This window comes from Cynocephalus volans, chromosome 15 (genome assembly GCF_027409185.1).
Source record: "Cynocephalus volans isolate mCynVol1 chromosome 15, mCynVol1.pri, whole genome shotgun sequence".
Classification (NCBI taxonomy): domain Eukaryota; kingdom Metazoa; phylum Chordata; class Mammalia; order Dermoptera; family Cynocephalidae; genus Cynocephalus; species Cynocephalus volans.
The window spans coordinates 94,512,652-94,538,950 of NC_084474.1; the positions used below are offsets into that span (position 1 = coordinate 94,512,652).

Below are 26,299 nucleotides of genomic sequence, written 5' to 3' on the forward strand. Positions count from 1 at the left end.
CTTAATGGGGAAATGCTGGAAGGCTTTCTTCTAAGATTAGGAACCACACACAGATGCCCACCATCACCCTAGCCCACGCTGCACCATGGCTCCACGCCAACATGGCAAGACAAGAAAGAGATATTAACGGCACCAGTATCAGGAGGGGAGAAACGAAATGTTATTGGTAATAACAGGATTATCTTGAAAGGAAACCTAAAAGAATTCTTAGACAAATCATTAGAAATAAAGAGAAATTAACACTTGGCTGACTATACACTCAATTTACAAAAATCACACACATTTCTACACGCCAGCAACATGCAATTAGAAAATGTGTTATTTAAAAGAGACATCACTTATAGAAAGAAACAAAAATACATGTTTAGTAATAAATCTAAAAATATATGAAAGATATATATAAAGAAAATCATTGTTTAAATTGTAATGGCTGGATTCCTTGTCCTTCCCTCTCCTTTAAATCCTTGTTTTTACTTTTGATTTAATTGCGTTAGCTAATATTTGCCTGCATGTAAGTTTTATCTGGAGTGTGTTAAGGGTTGAACAGCTAAATGCATTTCTGCACTCTGTAGCTCTGTGGTCACAAGCTTGTTCTTGTGTTAGCAAAAATCCCCAGACTGCTAGCTCTTTCCTGAGTAGATGAAAGAGTTGCTCTCTAAGTGGACCCCTCCTCAAGTAACCACACTTCCTGCCCTTGCACCCAGGTGTGATAAAGATCCTTACTCAAAACCATGTACCCACTGTTTGGAAACAGTCTCGCTCCTTGACCATGCTTCCTGTTGTTGTGCCCAGCTGTAAAAAGGTTGGGCCAGCTGCGATCAGCCCCTTACCCAAAGTAACCACTTGCTTGAGACCCCTGATAGGGGGGACTCTGCCTGGAGACAGGCAGAAGAGCCAACAGAAATGCTTGCTGCTTACCTACCCAAGGAAAGTATCAAAGCTTAGTCCCCCCTGTGAACGGGACTCGGGGCTTTGGAATTCTAATCCCCCAAAGTAGGCTGGCTTAATAAACCTGTGTTCTCTGCCCTCTCTGAGTGACTGAGTTTCCTTGGGACATTCTTCTCTCACAAAATGTGTTTAAAAACATTGAAGAAATAAATAAATTGAGAGATATACCATGTTTACGGACAGAAATACTCCATATCATATCAGTTTTCCAAACTGATTCATAGATTCAATGCATTTCCAATGCAAATGCTAACAGGGTTAATTATGGAAATTGACAAAGCAATTCTAAAATATACATGTTAGAGCAAAGAGCCGAGAATATCCAAGGCACTCCTAAAACATGAAGGGTAGATGGAGTCCAGCCCTACCAGATATCATTTAGGACAAAGATGTAATGACCAGGATAGGGCATAGTACGGGCAGAGACCAGCTGCCCAGGGGCTGGGCGGAGAGCAGGAACAGCCCCATATCGACCCCACCACAGGCCAGAGGGCCCAGTGCCAGACAGCGGGGGTTTCCCACACTGTGCCGGCACCCAAGCACCCTAGCCATAAATGTAAAAGGCAAAGCTTTAAAGTCTTTAGAAGAAAACGATGGAAAACATCTTTCAGTCTTTGGATATGGGAGCTCACAAGTAAGGCAGGAAAATCGCGGATCATCAGGAGATCCCACGAGGAAAGGGAACAGGAAGGCACCGGCCAGAGACGGTGCTCGCAGCACATGTAACCGAGAGCGCGCAGCCTGGGCCGGAGCCACGTACGGGTGTGTGTGCACATTCTACAATCATTAAGATGGAGAAAACCAAACAATCCAATTTTGAAAATGGGCAAAAGGCATGAACAGACTTTTCACAGCAAACACAAATATAAACATATGAAAAATTCCAACCTCGTTAGTTGTCAGGGAAATGCAAATTAAGACCACAATTAGATACTATTTTACACCCAGCAGATTGGCAAAAATTAAAGAGTCTGACAATATCAAATACTGGATAGACAGTGAATGGATCAGCGACCTCATACGCTGCTGGTGAGGACGTGATGATATACAGCCACTCTGGAAAACAATCTAGTCTCATCTGATAAAGTCGAACCACTCACATCCCTGAGACCCAGGAACCACATTTTAACCGTTGCTCCTAGGAGGAGCCAGACGCCAGGGGCTCACAGCAGCGCTGCCTGTATTACCCCAAACTGGAAACGCTTACTTATCTATTGAGAGTAGAATGGACAATAAATTATAATACATGCACACAATGCAATTTTATGCATCAGTGGAAAATATGAAGCGTAGCTATGCATCAGTACGTGGATGAATACTGGAAATAAAGTTGGATGAGAAGAGCACGTCTCGGAAGAATGCAAATAGCATGGCTTGATTTTTATGGGCTAAAAAATAAGCAAAACTAAACAATACGTTGTTTAACAGTAAACACATTTTACCAACATTGTCTGTATAAAATAACACAAAACTATTTAAAACTACATAAAACAAGGGAATAACACACATCAGATTTAGGGACAAAGCTATGTCGGGATGGAGCAGAAGGCGGGTGGGGCTGAGCTGCCACAGGGTGAGGAATGGTCTTTTTGGTTCCGAGGCTAGGAGGTGGTTACTAGACGTGCATTCAGCATTATGCTTCATACCATCAACATATGATGTGCACAGCCTTGTGTAAGTACTAAATAGTAGGAAAGGGTCATACAAATGACAATATGGAGACGAGCTAGGGCTTTATGCATACATGGCCTTTAACCACCACAGCAACTTCATACTGAATTCAACACCCAACGTGGCCACAGTTCTGAAATTCCACTGCTCTAGGATTCTAACATTGCTAAGTCCACGATCCTAACCCTCCAAAGTCATTGCACAACAGACTACAGTGTTGAGACTCTGACATCCCAACGGGAGATTTCCCCATTCTCAGGTTCCAAAGTCCCTGCCCCATAAGAGTCTCTGAAGGGTGTGTCTACCTGCTAAGGCCCCTTGGGCCCATGCTCACTGGCCAGCCCTGCAAGGGCACAGCAGTACCTGCTCCCCCACAAAGGCGGGCCCCCAGGAGACAGCAGGGCTGGGCTTCCCACGAGAGAACTCCCACAAGGCTTCTGGCTGTGCTGACTGGCCAGGGGCCCCTCTCCCAAGCTGTCCAGTCCCACCTCTTGGGTGGAGCCATGGATGGTCCCAGCTGCTGGGTCTCCCCGCCCCTCCCCTGCTGCTCCCATCTAAGGAGTCAGGAGCCAGCTTCCAAACCCTTGCCCACCCCTGCCTGGCATGCTGTTCCCTTCCTCTCCTGGGCACAGTCATCAGAGAAGGAAGACAGTCTGGCCAGGTCAGAATTTGGGCCCCAGACTTCAGGTCAGACGAGTGCAAACCTGGCTCTGCCACTCGCAAGTGCAACTCTGGGGAAGGCCCTGAGCTTCTCTGAGCCTTTGACCCCTCATCGCCTTCCTAGAGACAGTGACTCCGGGCTCACCAAGGACTTAGGGAGTGAGACACACACATGGCAGCCGTCTGAGGCAGATGCTGCAAAGTCTGAATCCAGAGCATACAGTCCCTCCAACCCCACTCCTCTTTTTGAGCATTCCTACCCACCAGCATGAACACTTGCAGTGAGTCAGCATGGCCCCAGGAGTGTGGGGCACAGCCATGTGCAAAGATTATCACAAGAGCTGCCATCTAGAAGTGGCCGCAGCATGCCTCACTCATTCGTCTGTCTCTCCCGTTTCCACTCATTCCGCCAGCATGCATTCATGCCCAGACAGCGCCCATACATGCAGCTCTCTCCTCCCTGAGAAGCTAGTCCTGGGCCAGGTGTATCAGTGAAGTCCCCCACCTGGGTGGGCAGGGGTTGGAGGCAGGAAGGAGTGGGGGCCCATGAGGTCGGTGCTGTGTGGAGCCGACCCATGGACCTGTACGGCTGCCAGCGTGCAACACCAGCCTGGGACAGCTGCAGGCACGAATTTCAGCCTGTGAGCACTGTGGTGTGGGCTGTGCCCAGCAAAGTCATCAGGATGGCGCTGCCGGGGCCTTGGGGGCCCAGTTTCCACTGCAGCATGTCTGGACAGCGGGATGTGGAGTCAAAGACCATTCACGAGCCTCAGGACTTAGAGCTGTTTGCCTTGCTGGGTTTTGAATCTACTTGGGGTCTCTTACTCCTTCTCTCCTATTTCTTGCTTTTGGAGTGGAGATGCTGCTCTAGGCCTGTCCCACCACTGCATTTTGGAAGTTCTTGCTGGATTTCCCAGGCTTACGGCTGGGGGGGAATCTGTTTCAGGATGAATCACACCTTGAGTCTCCCCCATATGTTCAGATAGGACTTTGGACTTAGACCTTAAAGTTGGTGCTGGAATGACTTAAGATTCTGGGTCTACTAGGATAAAATGAATGTATTTTACATGGGAGAGGACATGAATTTGGAGGGGGGGCAGATGACTATGGTTTGACTGTGTCCCCTCTAAAATTCAGGTGTTGTCAGTGTGACAGCATTAAGAGGTGGGCCTCAAATAGTGTTTGGGCCATGAGGGCCCCTCCCTGGTCACTGGCACTAAGGCCCTGAGAGAGAAGCTTCAGGCAGCCACCAGCCAGCTGCCCTTCCACTGGCTGCCACGTGAGGACATGGCAATAAGGCCCTTGCCAGGCCAGATGCCGGTGCCTTGGTCTTGGACTTCCAGCCTCCAGAACTGCAAAAGTAAATCTCTGTTCTTTACAAACTAGCCAGTCTGTGGTGTTCTGTCACAGCAGCACAGAAAGACTAAGACAGCATCATTCAGGAGAGGTCTGGAGTTGCTGTGAAACAGTGGCCTCCCAGGGAGGCAAAAGCGCTTAGCAAAGGAGGAAGGAGCTGCGGTCAGAACCTTCGAGGCACCCACATGGATTCCTGGTGTTCTCTCTCTCTCATAAAAACTGCTCTTGGGCCACTGATCTCTGTCTGGCATCCGGGCTGAAAATGCAATCCCCAAGACGCTGTGCAGACCCACAGAGCAGGTTCCTGGTGTTGCAGACTGTCTGGCAGCCCCTTTACGTGCCGGCGATGCATGTAGTTGACTGAGGCAGAGCTCTCAGGAAGCCTTAAGGGAGGGAGGGAAGCAGGACACAGGCTCAGACGGCGCCTGTCCTCAGCCTGACTCCTGCGGGGCCACGCACATTGCATCAGAGCTGTCCCCCACCTCCAGGTGCAGAGGCTGGCCTCAGGACCCCTGTGTCACTCAGCCACCAGCTGCAGGCTCCTGCCAGCCAAGGGCAGCTCTCCAGACAGGGGGCCGCAGGGGGCCAGCAGTACCCTCACCCACGTGGCTGAGTGCCAGAGGGGCGGGCGCTGCAGTGTCCACTACCGTGCCTGCTCCACTCGTGGAAGGGCCAAGCCTGTGGAGAAGACAGCCTGTGGCCCGGCACATCGTCAACCCTTCTGAGCCTCAGCATCCTATCTGCAGTGGTGTGTCCCCTGCACGCTTGCAGGAACTAAACTGAGTCAAAGGCCCGGCACCCCCTGTGGCCCAGGCCCCACACGCAGCAGGTGCCAATGCTCCTTCCTCTCTGCGTCTATACCTCTGGCTGCTGGGTTGTCCCCCAGTTTATAATGTGAGGAAGGGGCTGAAAACAGGAAGCCTGGATGTGCCTTCCAAACCCCAGGAAAATAATCCTGGACTTCTAGGATTGAGGGAGGGGGAAGTGGCCTGAGGTCCTACGCCAGACAGCCTCCCTCCTCACAGGACCCCTGGGAGGGAGCCTGGCCCTCGGGTAGGCTGAGCAGCCACCTGCAAGAAGTGGAGGTCAGAGCCTGGAGGCCGCTGAGGCCGGGCATGTGACAGGTGGGCTTGAGGCCTGTCCCCAGCCCAGGAGGAGGCTGCTCATAGGAAGGGACCAACCTCCCCCAGACAGAACTGAGTCTGCAGAATGGAGGCCGGAGTGGTGATTTCCCAGACCCCCGAGCAAGGCAGGTCCTGGACAGAGGCCAAAACAGGAAGGGCTGCCGGAAGCTGGGAATGGAGGGGACGTGACTGGGCAGGAGGAGCGATTTGGAGGATGGGGAGAGTCACATTATTGCTCAGACACACTGCCCTTCTGGCGAGCCTCTCCCTCCCTCCCTGTAGGGCCATGCCCAGCAACCCCACTGGCATCGAGACTGGCTCGTGAAGTGCTTTTGTCAATGCCATGGTGCAGAAGCGACATTCGCTACTTCCACACAGACGCTTTCGATGCTATCGTGAGGTTCGTCCATCCCACATTTCTCCCTGCCAGGAGCCTGGTGATGTCTGAGAGAGGCTGCCCTTACAGTCTGTTTCCCAGAGTAAAAAGCACAGGAGCAAAGCCACATCTAACCTGCCACGGACATGTCCCACAGATACAAATCACACCTGGGATTTGGAGGCCATTTGTTACTGCAGCAAACCAGCCCAAGCTGACTGATACATGGAGGAACGAGATCAGCTCCATGTAACAACAGAAGGGCTGCTAGGTTCTGTCACCAAGTTGCTGTGTGATCCCAGCAGCCCCTTGAGACCTTGTCGGACCTCTCCCTCCCTTCTCCAAAATGGACAGCACTGCTCTGGATGGCCACAGCCACAGGAGGCCCACGGGCGCCGAGGCCAGCAGTGTGGTGGCATGTGCACAGAAGTCATTAATGCAGCAGGCCCTGAGTTAACAGAGCCCACACAGCAACTGCTCACGCCTGTAGCCACGTGCTCCTCTCTGATTTTCACATTCACTCTCCTGCCAGCGGCAAGAGCATTTTGAGGGAAAAATGCAAATTTGGGGGACATGAGGGAGCTCTTCACCAGGCTAAAAATGGCACTCTGATGAGGCCTCCCTCTCCTAGAGTAGAAGCAAGTTAAAGATCCTCTTGGTGCTGAGGTTTCAAGCAGCAGTGCCAAGGTATAATCCCTGCTTACACATAATCCCCAGATCCCTTTCCGAGCAAACAACAGTGGGGGCTGGACCAAGGAAAGGGAAAAACAGACATCAAAGTCACGGGCCTCGTTAGTTTGGTGGCAGCCCAGCTCTTCAGTGAAAGCATCTGGAGCAGTTTAACCATCCCCAGATCACAGAGACCCCTTGTGCTTTTGTTTTTTCTTCAGAGCCTTTTTCATCGGTCTTGTTGACAGCAGCATTAATGAGCCTTCTTTGGATGTACCTGAAGCCCTAGCTAAATACCAGGCGGATGCAGAACATGGAGACATGGCCCCCAAAACGTGCAGATGTGGGAGGGAGGCTGTGCCATGGGCTGAGCAGCCACTCAGAAGCTCATGGCATGGCACGCACCCAGACGCTCCTGGCGTGACACAGGAGTTCACCTCTTCAAGGGTCAGCATCCAGTTCTCTAATGAGCAGCTAAGGCACGTATGCCAGGGAGTTGCAGCAGCGGGGGACGTGGACAGGGTACAGTGCCTTGTGCACAGAAAACCATCAACGTGTGACTGTCCTCCCCTTTCTGTTCCTGGGCCTGAGGTCTAACCCAGCAAAGAAAGGCAAAGAGGATCCCCCAGAGAATATTGAGCCTGCAGGGAGCAACCTCTGGTTTGTGGTGCTGTCCATGGTGCTGAAGCCCAGGCCTGACACTTGTTCCGTGGGCCCCAGTGCCTTGCTGGTATTAATGCGCCCATTGAAAGGACCAGAATCACACTGAAAAGCAAGCAGTGGGCTCGAGCCTAAGTTGTTTGGTGTCAGATCCAGACTCTCCCCTCAGCCCCTCACCAGCTTCTGTGAGATTCCAGTTCTGCAGATACTGACCCCTGGTCCACTCACCTACACAACAGCTCAAGGTCTCTCTCTGAGCTTATAATTTCATCAGTTGGGGCTGAAAAGGGAGAAGCTAAGCTCCCAAAAAGCCACAACCAAGAAAGGAGAGTGAGTTCTTCCTGATTCTGAGGAGGGCCAAAGAGGTTGAGAGAAAAGGCTGCACAACCAGGGCCCCTGCGCCCACCCAACCCCCTGTCTCCATGCGCCCACATCATCAGGGCACAGCACACCCTGTCCACCCAAGAGGTGCTGCACTCACGCATCTGCGTCTGAAAGCGCCAGTGCAGCCCTTGGGGTGCTCCCACCTGGAGATGGCTGGCGGCAGCTCATTACAGGAGACTTTACATCCCACAGTGGCTCCTCAGAGGCCTGGGCACTACACTCCTCTGTCTGCAGAGTGCACTTTGAGAGACAGTCTGTTTGGCATCTGGGCGGTTTGTTTGGTTTCACACTGTTGTTCTCCCTTCGTGCCATCAAGAGCAAACAGACATGCTGCTTCCTCTCTCTGAGCAGCATGGGATTAATAATGCTCTGGCAGCATGCAGGAGGACGAAGGGCCCAGCCTGGGCACCTGGGCACCGGGGTTTTCATCCTGGCTGTGCTGCCAACTCTCAAGGACCCAGGCCCAGGCACTGAATCTCTCTGGGCCTCCTGTCCTCATCTGTCAATTGGGGCTGGAGGTCCTGCCCTGCTCCAAGGCTTGTGGTGGTGCTGACAGTGACAGTACCCAGTGGCAGAGGGCATTTCCTGGGTGGGGCACCCTCACAGTGTCTCTTAACATTCTCCAAACTCGGTGAAGAGGATACTTTGCAGAGGAGAGGATGGATCAGAGACAGTATGTAACATTGTCAAAAGTCACACAGCAGTAAATAACACATCCAGGACTCAGACCAGGACACTTCTGAGCTTTGCTCCTTCCCAGGTGGTGACTCTGCGAGGGACCACTGTTGGTCCCTTCCTGCTCTCACTGTTGTCCTTGTTCCTTCAGGCAGTGGTTGGGAAGCAGGCCTCAGCTGCGACCTGCACACTGCATCCCCATCCTGGCCCCTCTGTGTACTGGGTGGGTCGCCTGCTGTCCCCACCCTCAGCCATTTCATCTGTACAACAGGCAAACCACTTCCTGTCCTGCCCGCTGCCCGCCCCCCCCCACGGAACAGGTGTGAGGCCCGGCTTAGTCAGTGTGGACACAGCTGGTCTCCATCGGGTCCGCTCAGGTGTGGGGATGTGCGGAGCAGGACACAAGGCCCGGGCTCTCTCCTGCCCTTTGCACCCCCATCCCACACCTGGAGGATACATGGATCCACTCGCACAGACCAGAGGCTTCAGACCAGATGCCTGCTGCTCCTGGGGGCTGGGGTGGCATTTGAAGAGGAGCCTGCACAGTTTGACTCAGGAGGAACCGCACTCAGTAGGAGAAGGGCTCTGACATCAGATAAGCTGGGTGCCAGCCCAAGCCATCACCAGGGTGTGACTACTTGTGTGACGTGGTAGCCACGGATGGTGGCAGTGATGGTGACAACAGCAGTGGTGACAGCGGTCATTGCAAAAGCAGGGCCAGGGAAGCCACTTCCTGAGACCAGGCAGTGGGCACAACACAGATGAGCCTCGGGGGTCATGTGGGCACAGGGGCCGAGCCCAGGGAAGGCACTGGTGAGATCCTTCCTGACTCGCCACACTGGACAGTGCCAACAGCGTCTTTGGCCCAGCGGCCATTCTGAGCAGATATGTGCTGCAGGAGGGCACCTGGCATGTGACCCATGCCCTGCACATGGTGGCCGACATCACCACCATCATGAATTTCAGAGCCCGCAACAGGACAGTGGATGGGGGAAGTGGGAGGCAGAGTGCTCAGGTCACCCCCACCACGGCCACCCGCCCCTCAATTTCCACTGCCTCTAGACCCCTTCAGAGCCGAGACTGGACTGGAATGGTGGGGCTGAGAGAAGACGCCAAGCCTTTTCCAGAAGACAGAAATCAATTCCATGCAGAGACTTTCCCGGCTTTCCATTTAGACAGCAATAAAACTCTGTGCCTCCCCTTTACCTCCCTTCTCGGCAGAAAACGCCAGAGAGCTGTGGGCTCTGGCCCCGGGAACCCAGCTAGGCAGAAGGCTGGCACTGTGTTAGTTTCTTAATGAAACCAATCTATATCTGCTTGTGCCGGAAGGGGCTCAGCCAACTGAACCCCGCTGTGTTCCAGGCATCACAGGCAGCGGCTGGCTTCCCCAGCGCCCTGTTGGGCTACACTTCCTGGCACGGGAGGCCCCACTCACTCAGACCTCTCACGGCTGCCTCTGCTGCAGCCTGAGCAGCCATCCGCACCCACAGCTCCTGGGAAGTGGCCCTGACCACTTGAGCCACCTAGTCACTCTCTCCAGATGTTTTGAGTACACAAACAAACCAAAATACCTCCTGAGTTTCCAGAAAACTCTGACCCTTTAAGAACCCCTGCTGTGCACAGCAGGGTGGGGGTGGAGGCTACCCTTCTCAGGCTCCTCCCCTCCCACCAGCCCTTCTAGTAGAACACCCCTTCCTTTGCCTGACTTCTGACTTTGTAAGAAGTGCTGAGGTGTATGGGGAAAGCATGGCCATCGGAGAGACCTGGATTCTAATTCTGGTTCTGGCACTCGCCAGCTGCATGACCAGCGGCAAGTCCCGGACTCTCACATACACAGAATGGGCACAATACCAGCCACTGAGAAGGGCAGGGGCCGGGATGAGAATGGGATAAGGGCAAAAGAGCCCCTGGCAGGGGCTGAGCCGCATCTGGTGGCTCCTGGTGCTGACATTCTGCACCCCATGCACTCCATTGCCTGGCACTGCCCGAGGGGAAGCTCTGAGAAGGCCAGCCTGTGCCCTCCAGCAGGTCCTGGACACTCACTCTGAGCCCAGCCCTCTGCTGACTGCCAGGGTGATATGAAGAGACAGACTTGTCCCAGCCATGAGGAGCTTGACGCCAGGAGGAGCGGGCAGACCCCTGACACATAACTGGGCATGATGAGTATGAACAGTTGAGCTCTTAGGAACAGAGGCCCCAGTGGTTGGAGGCAACAAGACAGGTCAGGGCATCGCCCCACCCCTAAGAAGCCTTTGAATATGTGAGCATCTCAAAGACAGAGACGTCTATTTTCTCATTCTCTCAGTGCCTTGCAGAGCAACTCATGAGGAGGACTCACTATCATCACCACCATCACCACCACCACCACCACCATCACCACCACCACCGCCACCATCACCGCCACCATCACCACCACCACCACCATCACCACCACCTCCACCATCACCACCACCATCACCACCACCACTGCCATCACCACCGCCACCGCCACCATCACTGCCACCATCACTGCCACCATCACCGCCACCACCACCACCACCACCATCACCATCACCACCACCACCACCGCCATCACCACCGCCACCGCCACCGTCACCGCCACCACCACCGCCACCGCCACCGCCACCGCCACCGCCACCACCATCACCAACACCACCACCATCACCACCAACACAACCACCACCACCACCACCACCACCACCACCACCACCATCTCCACCACCATCATCAATATCACCACTGTCACCATCACCATCATCATTACTATCATCACCACAACCATTGCCGTCACCACCATCACCACTATAATCATAATGGGCAGGAACCACCACCTTCACTGTTACCAAGTCAACACTATCACCTTCATCACAACCACCATCATTATCGCCAACACCACAATCATCACCACCACCATCAACACTATCCTTCTCACCACCATTGCTGCTACAATCGGCAGGAAAAGAAGTCCTTGTGCTAAGTGGCCCACACACAAGCCTACGAGCATACTGGTATTACATTCTACAGAAGAGGAAAATGAGGTGCAGAGAGATCAAGCTATGTGCTCAAAGTCACACACTAGTAGTCACTGGCAGATCTGGGATTAGAACTCAGTTCTGTCTGAGTCTAGGGACAGTCCTCACTTGTTAAATAAACCGCAGCAGCCACCCTACTCTGCACAACTTCTAAGGAAGGGACTTTTCCTGGTAGATGGGGACAAGATGCTGGGGCCTACTCTGTGGTCCTCTGGAACACTGTCATTCTGGGCCACAAGCACTGGAGGGAAAACAGACTCATTTGCATTCAACTTGCATATAGCTGCTGAAAATGAGCCACAATTCCCCATCCCTTTAAAACTGCGTTGTTTCTGCCTTGAAAGGGACCTCCCCCCTCACACCCATCCCCCAATCACCCTAGACACAGACACCCTGACACGGGGTGGTGTCCCCTCATCACCTCTCTGTGAAGAGGTAAGACTTCACTCCTGGCTCAGACCCACTTCAGGGGTGACCTTGGATGGGAACCTTCTCTCTCTGGGCTGCAGCTTCCCTGGCTGGAGCAGCAGTAGAGCCTATGTCCTTCCCAGCTGAAGCATGCAAAGATGGAGCAGGACAGGGTGGGCAGGATGAGATCTCCCACAGGGGTGATGGTGAGGAGGGCCGCACTGAGGGGACAGCAGCTCTCTACAAGCCTACAGCATCCTGGACTAATGGCCTTGGACAGCCCAGACACCTGGCTGGGCAGGATGTCAGGAGCTGCCTCCTGGAGCCACCCGCCAGCTGCCTTGCCCAGCCGGGGGAGCCTCTGGGAGTCTCCTCCCCTCTCTGTGCCCCATCTTTCAGCAGGACCCCCAAACCCCACCCGTTCCATCTGCCTGTCCTTTGTCCCCCTGCTCAGAAATGTTGGGCAACTCCCCTACTGGTGCAGGGACTCAAGCAGTCAGACTAGGAGGAAGCAGGGCTGGGAAGATACCTGGGCTGACCTCCCAGGTGAGAACTCCTGGGGCCCCTCTGAAGATTCCGGCCCTAGAGAGGACCCTGTCTGACAAGCTCCCTAGGACAGCTCAGGAGCCAAGGCCTGGCCCTGGGTGTTCTGCTATTCCTCTGCCCACGGTGCCTGGCCCCATCCACCCCTTCTGGCCACTTGTCTTCTGCCTAAAGACCCATCCCCTCCCGGAGAAGCCCTTTCTGCCCACTCAGCTGGGCCCACATCCAGAAAGTGAGTCACCCACACCTTTGAGCTCCCAACCACTGCCCCAGTAGTGAGCGCAAGGGCACACACACACACGGACATCCACGTGTGCACATGCACACACATGCATAGCCAACATCTGCATTCACACACGCACATGCACACGGTGCATAAACGTGTGCACAACATGCCTGTGCACACAGGCACACACAAACACACACATGCACATGCACACTAAAATCCCCACACAGATGCACATACACAAATGCACACATACACACGGGGATGCACACGTGAACACGTGGCTGTGCACATAAGTGCACACACAAGTTCACTGCTGCCCTGAGTGTATGCCAGGCTGAGAGCAGGTGCTCAGGGGTGGGTCTTGAGTCCTGGAGAAGTCTCCTCGCCCCTTGGGCCTCAGGTTCCTCATCCGTGAGGCAGGCTATAGTGAGGACCGCGTGGCAGGCTCGCAGCTGCACTCAGCACAGCCTTCCTCCCTGTCGGGCCTCCCTCTGGTGAGCAGGGGCAGCCCCTCCCAGCTCGAAGGCAGATGATCTGATCCTACTGGCCTTTCAAAGTCAGCTTCCATTCCCGCTTCAGGAGGCCTTTCCAGATTTAGGCCACACTGACTTGTCCTCTATCCTGGGCTGGCTCGTGGTACTGACATTTGTTTGGCCACCCTTTGTGGTAGTTTGTGCCGGGCCTCAAGGACAACCCCGGCCCCAGTCTATAAGACAGAAACATCACAGCCAGCTGCCCCAGCTCGCCCCTCCCACTGCCCAGCCGCCAGTGCCCAGCCCGGCCCTCCTGGCAGGCAAGGTGAGTGGCCACGTGTTACAACAGCAAATAGGCGAGGGGGCCACAGACGGGCGCCACGCCCACTCCAAAGGCAAGACCTGCCTGTCTCTGAGCAGCAGTTTCTCCATGGACTGAGGAAGGATGACGAGACCCTTGCCTGGAGGAGCAGAGGTCCTGGGTGAATCGAGACCACCGCAGGCATCCAGGTCCTCCCTTCATGCAGACTTGGGTCCCAGGAACCGCACAGGTCTGTGGCTTTATGACACTTACCTCCAAGACCCCAGAGTTCACCCAGCTCAGAGCCCAGAAGAGCTCCACACATAGAGGATGCATCAGGACTGGCATGCGCATCACCACGTGTGGCACGCTCAGTCTGCTACCCCATCAGCCCTCGACTCAGGCAAGGGGGGCCACCCACCCAACGTCACACTGGAGCTGAGCCAAGGCAGAACCAGCCTTGAACCTGGGTCAGTCTGACTCCGAAGTTGCTCCTGAGTAGCCAAGGACACTTGGGGGTGAAAGGGGAAGTACCAGGCTTGGGGTGTGGGGCCCTTGCTGGAAATGCTGTCTGAAGCTGGGGCCCCCAGGGCAGAAAAGGGACAGCACCTGGCACCGCCACAGGGCTCCTTCCTCGCCCTCCCCCGCTGCGAGCCTGGAATTTATTAAACACAGAGCAGATTGATTTAAATCTTTGCCTAGGGTTATTTTTCTGCACAGCATCCTCCCACAGAAGGACCGCTCAAGTGGACACTGCCAAGAACCTCTGCAGACGGGAAAGGGCACAGCTTCTGGGGCCCCAGGCCTAAGAGTGCTAAGTTCAGACAGGGTCACCCTCCCTGCCCCCCACGTCCCCACGAGATGTCCTCTACAGCGCCTGGAAACACAATTCACATTTACATTTCTCAGCAGACAGGGGAAGAGAATCTATAACAATCTGATCACGAAAATGAGATTCTCCAGTGTTCTCTGTACCCAGGGATATTGCACGATGTGCGGGCTTCAGCCAAATCCAATTGCTGTTTATTTAACCTGCGTGGCCTCCAAATTAAAAGGAGCCTCCTCCACCCTCAACATCTCCCCATGTGACTCCCAGCCCTGGGCCAGGCCACAAGCCCCTTCCCCAACGGTCCTGCCTGCACCCTGCCTGGGACGCAGCGGCTCTTGGCTCTTAGGATTAAAATATCCTGTCACTAAGATGCAATTAAGGGATTCTGGCAGGAGACTTGGTCCCACGCCTTCCCCTGGGGGCACCAGGAGGAGTCACAGCAAACCCCGAAGGCTGTTTTGGGAATCAAACTTGGCCTTCAGGAACATGGAGCTGCACCAAAGCCCTACACGTCTTCCTGATCAAGACCCACCCTGGCCAGCTGCCCGCAAGCTTCGCAGGCCCCCGGCTGCCTGCACTGCCCCCGTTCCTGCCTCTGCTTGGGCCTGGCTTCCGTGCACAGGCCCCTCTTTCCATGTCTCCCTCCCGCCTGCTACGTGCCTCTTCCTCCAGGAAGCCTCCCTTGATTCCCCAGAGCCGATGGATAATCCCCTCCTGAGGTCTCCACCACCTGGGACCCAGAGCCTGGCACCTGGCAGGCACCCAACAAAAGTATGTGACATTTTAATCTGACCCAAACCCCTAATTTTACCGAGAAGAAAATGGAAAAAAGTCAAGTCGCAATCACAAGACAACTAGCCCAGAGCCTGGGAGCAACAGAAGTTCAATTGTTTAAAGAAAGGGAGAGAGACAGAAAAGGAGAAAGGAACAAGGAAGGACTGAAGAGAGGGGAAAAGGAGGAGAGAAATCGTGGACAGAGGAGTGAGCGGGGGCCGGGGCTGGAAACGCGCACGCAGGGCCACTCGGCCTCCCAGGACCAGAACCCTCTGTCCTCCTTTGAGGCTCACACCAGCCGGGGCCCACAGCCGGGAGGCCAGCTGAGTTCTCGGCTAAGGTTGGCCTTCTGCTGGCCTTGAATTGGATCAGAGGTCCAAACTCTGAGCCCACCATGTGACTCTAGCCTCACCTCTCCCCCGGCCTTCGGGTGTGGCCTTCTCTCCTTCCACATCTCTTCATCTCTCCCCACCAGTTGGCCGAGCCCCAGCCTTGCCTCCCAGCAGAGCCTCTGAGGTCCCAGCTTCGCCATTTCCTGGACAGAAGCTCAGTGGACACACGGTTCTCTATAATCTGCATTTATTGAGTACCTACTGCATGTTGAATGCTGCCTTAGGCACCAGGGGCAAAGCCGAAGCCCTGCCTCCTGGAGTTACTTCTCACAGGGAGAGAAGCAGACGGTACACAGGAAAAAAGTGAGATTACAGGGCATGCCACAGGGAAGAGTCTGTGCAGCTGGACTCAGGAAGGGCACCAGAAGGATCAGAGCAGACCTCCTGATAAGCACCTGTTCAAGACTGAGAGGGTGAGCAAGACAGTGTGCACACAGGCTGAAGGAAAGCAGGAGAGAGGGCGGGAGGGAAAGGAGGTCAGCATCTGCTAAGCACTCAGCACACACCAGGCCCTGGCCATTCCCTGCTTCGGTAGATGACTGTCATAGTTGTCGCCGTACAGGACGCTGTGATGATTAACTGTGCTGACGCAGGAAAGGGCCTAGGACATGCCCGGCAGGGTAAGCCGTCAGCAAATGCGGCAGTTATCATCATCCGCGAGTGGGAACGGGGTGGTTATCGTCATTCCCCTTTAACGACAGTGTTTCCCTGGACTTCCTGCTAAGCCGCGAGCGCCAACAAGGCAGGTCACAGAGTGGTTCCACCTCTGCCCCTGCTCAGCACCAGCAGAACCTCCTCAAACACCATCTGCCGTCCTGCCCTTCAGACCTGCCCTGGACAGCACAGGTCCCAAGGGCCAGTTTTGAGCAAGTCCAACATAGTCCACAGGGCTGGGGTCTGGGAGGGTCCTGAGGGCCACAGCTGCTACTGGACAAAGCCACACGGTGCTGGTGTGGACCAAGGGAGCTACAGGCCACGCCAGGCATCTCCTCCCTATGGTGCGGGGTCCGGCCTGCCCCCAGGCCCCATAGACTCTCACCTGTCAGTCCATCCCACAAGAACACAACACTGGACACGCCGCCCACTCCTTGTAAGACGAGGTCCCAGCCCTCAGGCCGGGCATTCAGGTCACCTTCAGATTTAGAATGTCTCAGTGTTAGGACAAATTCTCCATCTTGCTCTTCTTGTGCCAGAGTGCCGTGGCTGTTTTTAGGTCTTCATTCTCTCATAAATTGTACAATCATCTTGCCAAACTCCTTGAAAAACACTACTGGAATTTTGATTGGAACTGTGCTGAACCTACGAATGGGTTTGCGGAGAATGACAGCTTTACACATGGACTCTCGCTATCCACCAGCATGGTGTGCGTGGGTATCCATTTATTCAGGTCTTTTTAAACATCTTTTAATAAAGTTTTATTATTGTCTACATAAATATTCTCATTTTATTATATTTATTATACATGATATTTTTGTTGTTGCTATTATAATGGTATATTTTTAAATACAGCCTACCTATTGACTGTGTAAACAAGTGCATTTGAGTTTCATGTTTTGATTTTAGACCACGCCACCTTTTTTATGAATTCTAGTTTGTCCAGGAGTTCCTTTTAATAAAGACAGTTACGTTTTTTCCCTTACAGTCTTTATACATTATTTCATTTTATTTCTTACTGAGCTAGCTAGCACCCTAAAGTTATTCCTTTCTTTTAAAGGGGTGCTTGTAATGTTTCACCGTTAAAATTTGCTGTTGGAGTAGATAATCCTTACCAGTTAAGAAAATTCTTGTTTTTATTTAGCAAAACTAAACAAATCGTAACATTGTATCAATTGAAAATATTCAATTGTATCAAATATTTTCTCTGGAATTACTGGGATAACCATATACTTTTTCTCACTTATTATGCTAATATGGTAGATTATTTTTATAGGTTTATATTGATTAAATGAATAAGTGAATGAATAACCAATGTTAGATCACCTTAGTGTAAGTCCATTTCTAGTATAAATCCAGCTTGGCCAGGATGCCATCTTTTTGAACACTTCTGGGTTTAGTTTAATAACATTTTATTTAGAATCATTACATTTATGTTCATGAGACAGAATGGCCTATAATTTTCCTTTCTCACATGGTCGTCTTTGATTTTGACCTCGTATTATATATTTAGGAATTTTCCCTTTCTATTTCCTAGAAAAGTTTCTATAAGATTGGATCTCTTCCTTGAAAGTTAGATAGGACACACTTTAAAAACCATCTTAACATTTCTAGTGTGGAAAGAATTTTTCCTACATATTTATCTAATGGTTATGGAACTATTGAGCTATTTAGTCTTGTATCAATGTTGGCAAATTGTACTCTTCTAGGAATCTGTCCATTTTTTTCTAAGTTTCCAAATTTGTTGGCATAAGATTATGCATAGAATTCTCTTATTATTTTGGGATTTCTGCTCTTTTTCTCCTGCATCATTCTTCCAGCGGTTTGTCTATTTTAATGGTCCTTCCAAAGAACCAGCTGCTGGCCTTGTGGAGGCTCTCTCTATCGTAACTTATTCAGCTCTGCTCTTGTCTTTACAACCTTCTTCCTTCTAATTTCCTTGGGTTTGTTCTGTGGTTCTTTTACTTTAAAAGAAAAACCATTTTAATGTCTTAATATTTAATTTTCAGCTTTCTTCTTTTCTGGTATAGTCATCCCTCAGTATCTACGGGGGATTGGTTCCAGGACCCTGTAGATACCAAAATCCATGGATGCTCAAGTCCCACAGTCAGCCCTCCCTACCCATGGGTTCCACATCTGCAAATACGGAAGGTATAAGCCGTTAAGGCTACAAATTTCCTTTTTAAGTATCCCACAAATTTTGATATGCAGTTTTTCCATTTTTATTCAATTATGTCTTTGTACATAGCTACTGATTTACATATCCATTAATAACTTCTTTGACCTCCAAGTTATTTAGAACTGTTTTTAAAATTTCCAAACATACAATGACCTTTTTCTTTGTTGCTACTCATATCTAATGACTGCATTTTTCTACCTGTGCTTTCTAATGATTGCAGTGTTCTACGCATTACTAATCCTTTAAAATTTTTTGACACTTGCTTTACGACCTAGTTTGTGGTCAAAATTTGTAAATGTTCCATGTATACTTGAGAAAACAAGTCCAACTTGTTCAGTGCAGAGTTCTACAAGTGTCCATTAAGCATAACTATTAAAATCTGGTATATTTTTACTAATTTGTCCATGTGCCCCATCAATCACTATCTTGGAAAAAGGTTGCGTTGAAACCTCCAACTATCTTGATAAATTTATCAATTTCAGTAGTTCTGTCCACTTTTGATCTATTTGAGTGCCTTTATTAGGTGCACACAAGAGTTCAGGAGTTTTCATCTTTCTGATGAGTTGAACCTACTATAAGGGTAAAGAGTGACTCTCTTTACCCTTAATATATATTTTTTGGTCTTAAAGTCCATTTTGCTTGAAGTTAATATTGCTACCCAAGCCTCTTTCAGCAGTTTTTGACTGTCACATCTTTAAGCCTTTACTTCCAGCATTCCATATTCTTATATTTTAGTGTTTATCTTGTAAAAAGCAGATGTTATTTTTTCCCTCCAACCTGACAACTCAACTTTTAACGGGTTCTTTTAATCTATCTGAACTTTATTTACTCAACAGTTCCAAAACCTTGCCTTGTGTTTTCTGTCTGTCCTATATATTTCTTCTGTATTGTTTCTCCTTTTCTTTTTGCTGTCTTTTTTATTCAATAAGGATTTTTGTTTGCTTAATTGTATTCTTATTCCATTTTTACTAGTTTGGAAGTTATATACTCTAATACTGTTCTTTCAGAAGTTATCTTTAAGCTTTATTTTATTGTATTTATTTTCTATTCATTTTGTGTGTGTATAGTTCTTTGAAATTTTATATGTAGTTTCATGCAACCACCACCACGACCAAGATACAAATTGTTCCATCACCACGAGGAACAGTCTCATGCAACACCTTTGTGGTCACCCCACCCCCCACCCCACTCCCCAAACCCCTGGAAACCATTGGTCTGTTCTGCATCCCTGTTAATTCCATCCCTTTGAGAATGTTATATAAACGGAACCTATAGCAGGACCTTTCGAGACTGGCTCTATCACTAAACACAATGCCCTTAAAGCACCACCCATGTTGTTACATCTTTAAGTTAGTTACTTTTTAATCATGAGTAGCAGTTCATTGTACGGACACATCAGTTTAACAATTCACCCACTGAAGGAAATTTGGGTTGTTCCCAATTTGGGGTATTACAAATAAAGATACTGAAAATAAGTTTTTTGTATAAACATGAATTTTTATTTCTTTAGGACAGATGTCCAGGAGTGCAACTGCTGGGGTGTTTAGTGCTATGTCTGACTTTTTAAGAAACTACCCAATTGTTTTCCACGATGGCTGCACCGGTTTACACTCCCTCTCACAATGCGTGAGTGACCATTTCTCCACATCCTTGTGTCTTATTTCAGCTGTCCTGTCCTCGCAGGCATGCATTAGTTTTAATTTGCACTTCCCTAATGGCTATTGATGTTGAACACCTTTTCATGTGTTTATTTGCTATCTGTATATCTTCTTTGGTGAAGTGTCTGATCAAATCCCTTACCCATTTTCTGGTTGGATTGTTTTGTTACTGTTGAATTCAGAGAGCTCTTTATATATTCTGGAAACATATCCTTTGTCAGATATGTGATTTGAAAATATTTTCTACTGGCCAGGGGCTTCTCTTTTCATCCTCTTAACAGGGTCTTTTTCAGAGCAGAAGTTTTCAATATTGATGAAGGATCCCTGGAATTTTTTTTACTTTGTATAGTTATTAATAGAGACTAAAGTTAATATTTAATTTCCCTGCAAATAATATAAGGAACTCAGAATACTTTAACAATTCTTCCCAATATACTATCATTGTCCAGTTGTCTGTACTTTCTGAAAATTTAACCCCACAAATTAGACATTCTAGTCACTATAGACACTTTTCTATCTTAATGGGTATTTGGATTTATTTAACATATTTACAAATTTGTTGGTTTACCATTCTTGCAATATAGCTCTTTCTGGGATTATGTGTACATGACTCCATCTTGAAGTCCATCTCTTAGAACCTGCTTTAGTGAGTCTTTTGGTGGTAAACCCAGTTTTCCTCTGCATGGAGTTCTGTTGGTTGCAGGGACTTCCTCAGTGCTCTGGTTTCCACTGCTGCTCATATAAAGTGAGCTGTCAGCAGAACTGCTGCTCTTCTTCCTTTCCTCAGCCTTTCCTTTTCCCCATGGTGTTCTGCAGTGTCCCCATGATGTGCCTAGAAATGCGTCTCTTTTCATTTAAGCCTAGAACCACCTGTGCTTCCTGTGGCTGTGGAATCACAGACGTTTTCAGACACGACCTCGTCACATGCTGCCTTTTCTTCATTCAATTCATCCTCTCCTTCTGGGACTCCAAGTAGATGTGTGTTGGATTTCTGATTCTATTCTCCATATCTCTTAATCTGTGTCATTGTTTCTATTTGCTTCTCTCTCTCTGCAACACTATCATTTCTTAGACAATTTCCAGTTTGCTATCGCTCACTTTATGTACTTCCAATATGTTGCCTAACCCATCCAACAAGTTCTTCACTTCTAAAAGCCATATTTGATCTTTCTCACATATTCCTGATCACTTTTGATAACCTTTTATTGCTCACTTCTGTGATTTAATCTTTTCAGTTTAAACATATTTCACAGAAATTTTGTGTCTGGCTAATTCCAATAGCTGGAGTCCTTGAAGCTTAAACTATTGTTTTGTTATTTCTGCTATTGCTGGTTCTTTCTCCCGATTTACACTCAGCAGCTTGCCCCACTACAGACTAAGTGATTTCTGTTTTGTGGGTATCCCAAAGGCCCAGCTAGAAGATGTTTCCTCCAGAAAGGACCTTCTGTTGGGATCCAGGACATACTAGCAGACTTGCTACTGGTAACCCTGCCTCTCATTTGCTTTCTGCTCCAAGACTTTTGATTGGGGGAGAGGGAAACAGTGAGGGGGCAAGACTTTGGCTGCCTTGCTTATTCCCTGCACGCCAGCAAAACACCTACTGTCATAGATTTTTCCATGTTAAATTGTCTTGCAGTGGGAGAGCCCTTCCTATTGTCTAATCCACCATCCACCAGGAGCAGATCTGCCCAACTTTCCTCTTTCCTGAGTGTCTTCAAGGGCAGGGGACCTGGTCTTGCTCACTTTGAGTCAGATGAACAAGGTACTTACCTGGTAAGGAAGCACAGTGTAGGGGAAATGCATGAACCTGGGATCTGGAAACCTGGTTCCAGGCCTGCCCTAGCTCTCTCCATCACCCTGGGACATACCACTGCTACTCCAATAGCATCCCGGGCTCTCAGTTTTACAGTCTGTAAAATGGGGGCCTTGGTGAGGTGACCTGAGCTCTGCTGGCTCTGACGGAAACCATCCCATCTACCCCGTCACCTGTCTTTTCTCCATGTTTGCCCCATCTGGGCCTCTCTGTGGCATGCCACACTGCTGGCCATCCCCTTCTCCCTGAAGCCCTTGCACGTGACTGCTGCGTCTCCCTCCAGACTGCCCCTCCTCTTTTCCCTTTGCTGTCCTGTCTCTGCCCCCCGATGGTAAGTCCTCGGAGCTTGTTCTGTGCCCTCTTCCCTTCTCAAGACACATGTCTCTAGAGGAGCTCTGCCACTGCCAGGGCTTTAATAATCCCCCCATGCCGGAACAGACCCACTGAGCAGTGAGACAGAGGCTCACCTGAGCATCCCCACTATGCTCCCACAGGCACCTCGCCCCAGGACTTTATCACACTAACACTGGTCTCACCACCCTCTTAGCGACCTCCCCTTCACCCCTGTTATAGTTCAGGTATGCTTGTCCCCAGCCAAAAGTCATGCTGAAATATGATCCCTAAAATGGCAGTGCTGGGAGGTAGACCCAAGACAGAGGTGTTTGGGTCATGGAGGCAGATCATTCATAAATAGATTAATACCCTCCCTGGGGAGTGAGTGCTCACAGGAATGGGTCTGTTTCAGCAAGAGGGTTGTTAAAAAGAGCCCGGTGCCTCACTCTCACTCCCTCTCTTGCATGTGACCTTCTTGCACACGCCTTCTGCTCTCCACCTTGAGTGGAAGCAGCCTAAGGCCCGCACCAGGTGCAGCTGCCACAGAGCCATGAGCCAAAGAAACCTCTTTTCTTTATAAATTATGCAGCCTCGGGTATTCTGTCACAGCAACACAAAAATGGACTGATACAACCCCAATTCTTGTCACAGGCCCACCATCCTCCTGGTCATTCGGGTTCAAACTTGGCTTCCTGGGGACACGGTGCAAGCAGCGTAGACTTGGGGTGGGTGGTTTTGCTGTGAACCCAGCTGGAATCCCATGTGGGGCAGCTGAACAACTTGAAGGCCTTCCTAGCTGCCCATCTCACGTGCTAAAAACTTTCCTTCCTCAAAAGCTCTTACTCTGATTAAACCAAGACCAGTCTCCTTCTTAATGGGTCTCAGGCCACCCCCTGAGAATCGTCCACAGCCCCAGGCCTGAGGACAGCACCCCCAGGCCAATCCTGGTTCTCTCCCCACCCGCCAACACCCTGCCATGGCCCACCAACGCCCCGCCATCGCCCACCAGCGCCCTGCCAACGCCCCGCCAACACCCCGCCATCACCCACCAATGCCCTGCCATTGGGCCAGGCAGGGCCTCTGCACCCCTCCCCACCCCACCTCCCAGCTGCCTGTGGGTCTGTGCGCTTCCTGAACTGATGGGTCCCAACTGACAGCTGCCCGCTGTCCCAGTCAGCTTCTACCCAGCCACTCTGCATCTGACCAGCATGGGGCATTGGCCTAGAGGGCAAAGGGCATGCATGGGCTGTGGAGGCAGACAGGCCAGGACTCACCCATCCCTCCTCTAAACTCTCAGAGCCTCTGCTCCTCAGCCACAAAGCAGAGGGGGAGTCGGTTTTCTCCAACTGGGCCTTGGATATTCCCTCTGCCCTAGTGCTTCTGGCTCCTCCTTCTCCACCCCCCAACTGCTCTGCTGTCCTCATTTGTCACTGCCAAGTCACCTTAAAGGCCCCTACTGAAAGGTCCCTGCTTCAGGGAGACCTTTCCAACCCTCTGGACCATGCAGGTCTCAGTTCTGTCAGCTCTCCACAGTTTGGCAGATTGCTAGTTGCCTACCCCAGTACCAGTCCCTTCCCTTTTAGTAACACGATTCCCATTTCAGGCCAGAGCTGTATTTCCCAGCTTCTCTTGCACCCAAGTGTGAGCATCTGACTAACTTCCAGCCACTGGGGGCCACCACCCAGAAGCAAAAGTACCATGTGCCCATGGAGGGAGATGAGGCTAGAACGAGGCCAGGCCGTGTGCAGGAGCAGTGGAATGTGTGGCATGGAGCTTAGGTTCTTTTGTAGACAAGAATTACTGACACACTGCTGGCCCCATGGCAAATGCAAAACAAGGAAAAGTCCCCTCTCACTTGTCTCAGGGACATGGTGCTTTTGGCTGGCGGCTGTGTTGGGGCTTCCCCAGAAGGTGCAGGGAACTGCGTGCCATCCCACTAAGGCCATTTGAGCATCCTGCTTCTGCGCAAGGCTTTTAGCCACACAATTAGGCAGAAGGAAGGCAGATGAGAAGGCAGGAAGAGGGCAGGAGGCCCTGGACAGCCGAAGCCCCAGGGGGCCAGGCTGGCTCCAACCCGCCTTCCCAGCAGCCACCCAACCTGCATGGCTGCAGACTGCACCCTGCCACATGGGGACAGGAGGTGGTGATCCCCCACCCCCCTCCACTCTCACAAGAGTCAAAGGAGGGAACGGATGGAGGAGGATCTGGAAAGGCTGGGAAGTGCACAGACTCCTGCTGGGCGGCTGAGAGCGGAGGTGCAGCACCGAGCAGGAGCAGGTTCTAGCTCATTTGCTTATCATCATCACCCGCAGTGGCACTGCTGCTGCTTGTTTATTCTACACTGACGCAAGAAAAATGCTTCTTACAAGAAAAGTCAACAGCTACAAAATGGAATCCCACCCCAAACAGTACCAAGTTAATATATATGCATATATATATACATATATATATATATACTTAGATACAAAACCAGAGAAAAATGGCTCCAGGCATGAGGGATGTGGTTCCCTTAGGCCAGAATCAAGTAGGATTGCTGGAGCCCAGCTCCTCTAAGTCCCTATGCCCACAGAGGGGAGAGGCTCTCAGGAGTCACTCCAAGTCACACTCTGGGGCCTCCTTGGAGCCTGGCCGAGCCACTCAGGGACCCAGCGCCTGAGTGGGGGGCCTGAGCACACCTTCCCACCTCCCACTGCCTCCCGCCTGCCTGCAGGGGTGCGTGCTGCGAACTCCTCCACAGCCACTCACCCCAGCTGGCTAAAGCTGGGCACAGCAGCACGGAGGCCAGGCTCTCCATGATGGTCCCTCTGCCTCCTCCCCCTGCCTGAACCTAGCAGTTGGCTCTCTGAAGTCCTCCCTTCAGGTCACCGCACCCACACAGTACCAGGGATGGAAGGGGCACCACAGGTACATGCCTGTATCCTCTCAACCTTCTAGCTCCCTGGAGACCTCGTCTCTGCCCCTCTCCCATGGCCTGGCCTCAGTAGGGGAAGGACTGGAGGCCCCACCCTTTCTTCCAGCTCCACCAGCAGCTCCCAGAAAAACCCTACAGCTCCTCCTCCACCTTCAGGATCATCCCTGAGAAGACCTCAATCCCCGGATGGGTGCCCTGGGGGCGGCCCTGGGAGCTGCTGGGGGGCCCGCTGGCCACTCCACCAGCAGGGGCGCCATCAGGGACGGAGGGCGAAGCTTGCTGTGCCGGGCGTGCTTCCACCAGCCTCTCAAGGGTGCGGTTGAGGGCCTCGATGCCATCAGCCAGCCGCTGGCTCTGATCGGCCAGCCGCTGCAGCAGCAGGTTCTGCTGGGCCATCAGCGCACTCTGCTGCTGGGACCAGGAGGAAAGCAGGGAACCCTGCCGCCGGTGGGAGTCCAGCAGCCGCTGCTCAAATGCAGACGCCTCAGCCAATGGCGGGGTCCTCCCAGAGGGTGGTGCAGCCGCTGGTGCTGAGGAGGGTGAGGAGGGCCGGAAGGCCCCTGTGAATGCAGCCGCAGGTGGGGCAGAGGCAGGGGAAGCGGGTGGGGAGGGTGAGGAGGTGGGTGCGTGGAAGACTCCTCGGAAGTCCAGGGGGTCGGATTCAGGCGGGCTGGGCCCGTCCAGGGTCCGCAGGGGTAGCCATGGGCAGCCAGGGGCCTCGTCCTCCTCATCGGCTAACAGAGGGAGATAGGGAAGTGTCAGCCTTCACCGGCCATGACTGGCGATGCTGGGAGGGGCAGGGGAGGTGCGGGAGGCTAGCACATGGGAGGCCCTCTGCACTGGCAGCTGTGCAGGTCTCCCAGTACCCCCTCTGAGGTGGGAGCAGCACCCCTCTCTGAGAGATGAGCAAACTAAGACACAGACAGGTGGAAGGGTCTATTCCAGCAATGCTGGGACTGAAGCTGCACCCTGGCCAACTGCAAAGCCTGCCATGTCCAGCCATCACAGCACCAGCTAGTATTCATCCACCATTTTGTCCCCTGTCCCTCCATCAACACACCTACTGTCCCTTTACCTATCCACCATCCAGTCTGACCATCTGTCTAGTGTCTATGTACGCATCCACCCACTCATCCTTCATCTCTCTGTCCATTCATGTGCTTATCAATCGACCAGCCAGTCATCTCCTTTCTTCCTTTCATTCACCCAGCCATCCATCCGTCCACCTATCTGTCCATCCACCCATC

At 51.6% G+C, this 26,299-nt stretch overlaps 1 protein-coding gene across 9 annotated transcripts in view; it reads right to left on the reverse strand.

The window, feature by feature from the left end:
* The window catches only part of TSNARE1 (t-SNARE domain containing 1), a 180,791-nt gene that overhangs the window by 29,665 nt on the left and 124,827 nt on the right, over positions 1-26,299 (reverse strand). For 4 of the 9 annotated variants that reach the window (XM_063079527.1, XM_063079520.1, XM_063079519.1 and 1 more), the window contains one exon: positions 25,361-25,786. The exons of 4 other annotated variants lie outside the window; for them this stretch is intronic. In XM_063079527.1, the coding sequence (XP_062935597.1) occupies positions 25,448-25,786 (339 nt within the window). In that variant the 3' untranslated portion in view covers positions 25,361-25,447. Of the gene's footprint in view, positions 1-25,360; positions 25,787-26,299 lie in introns of those variants that run through there. One more of the 9 variants, XM_063079525.1, reaches the window with a different exon arrangement.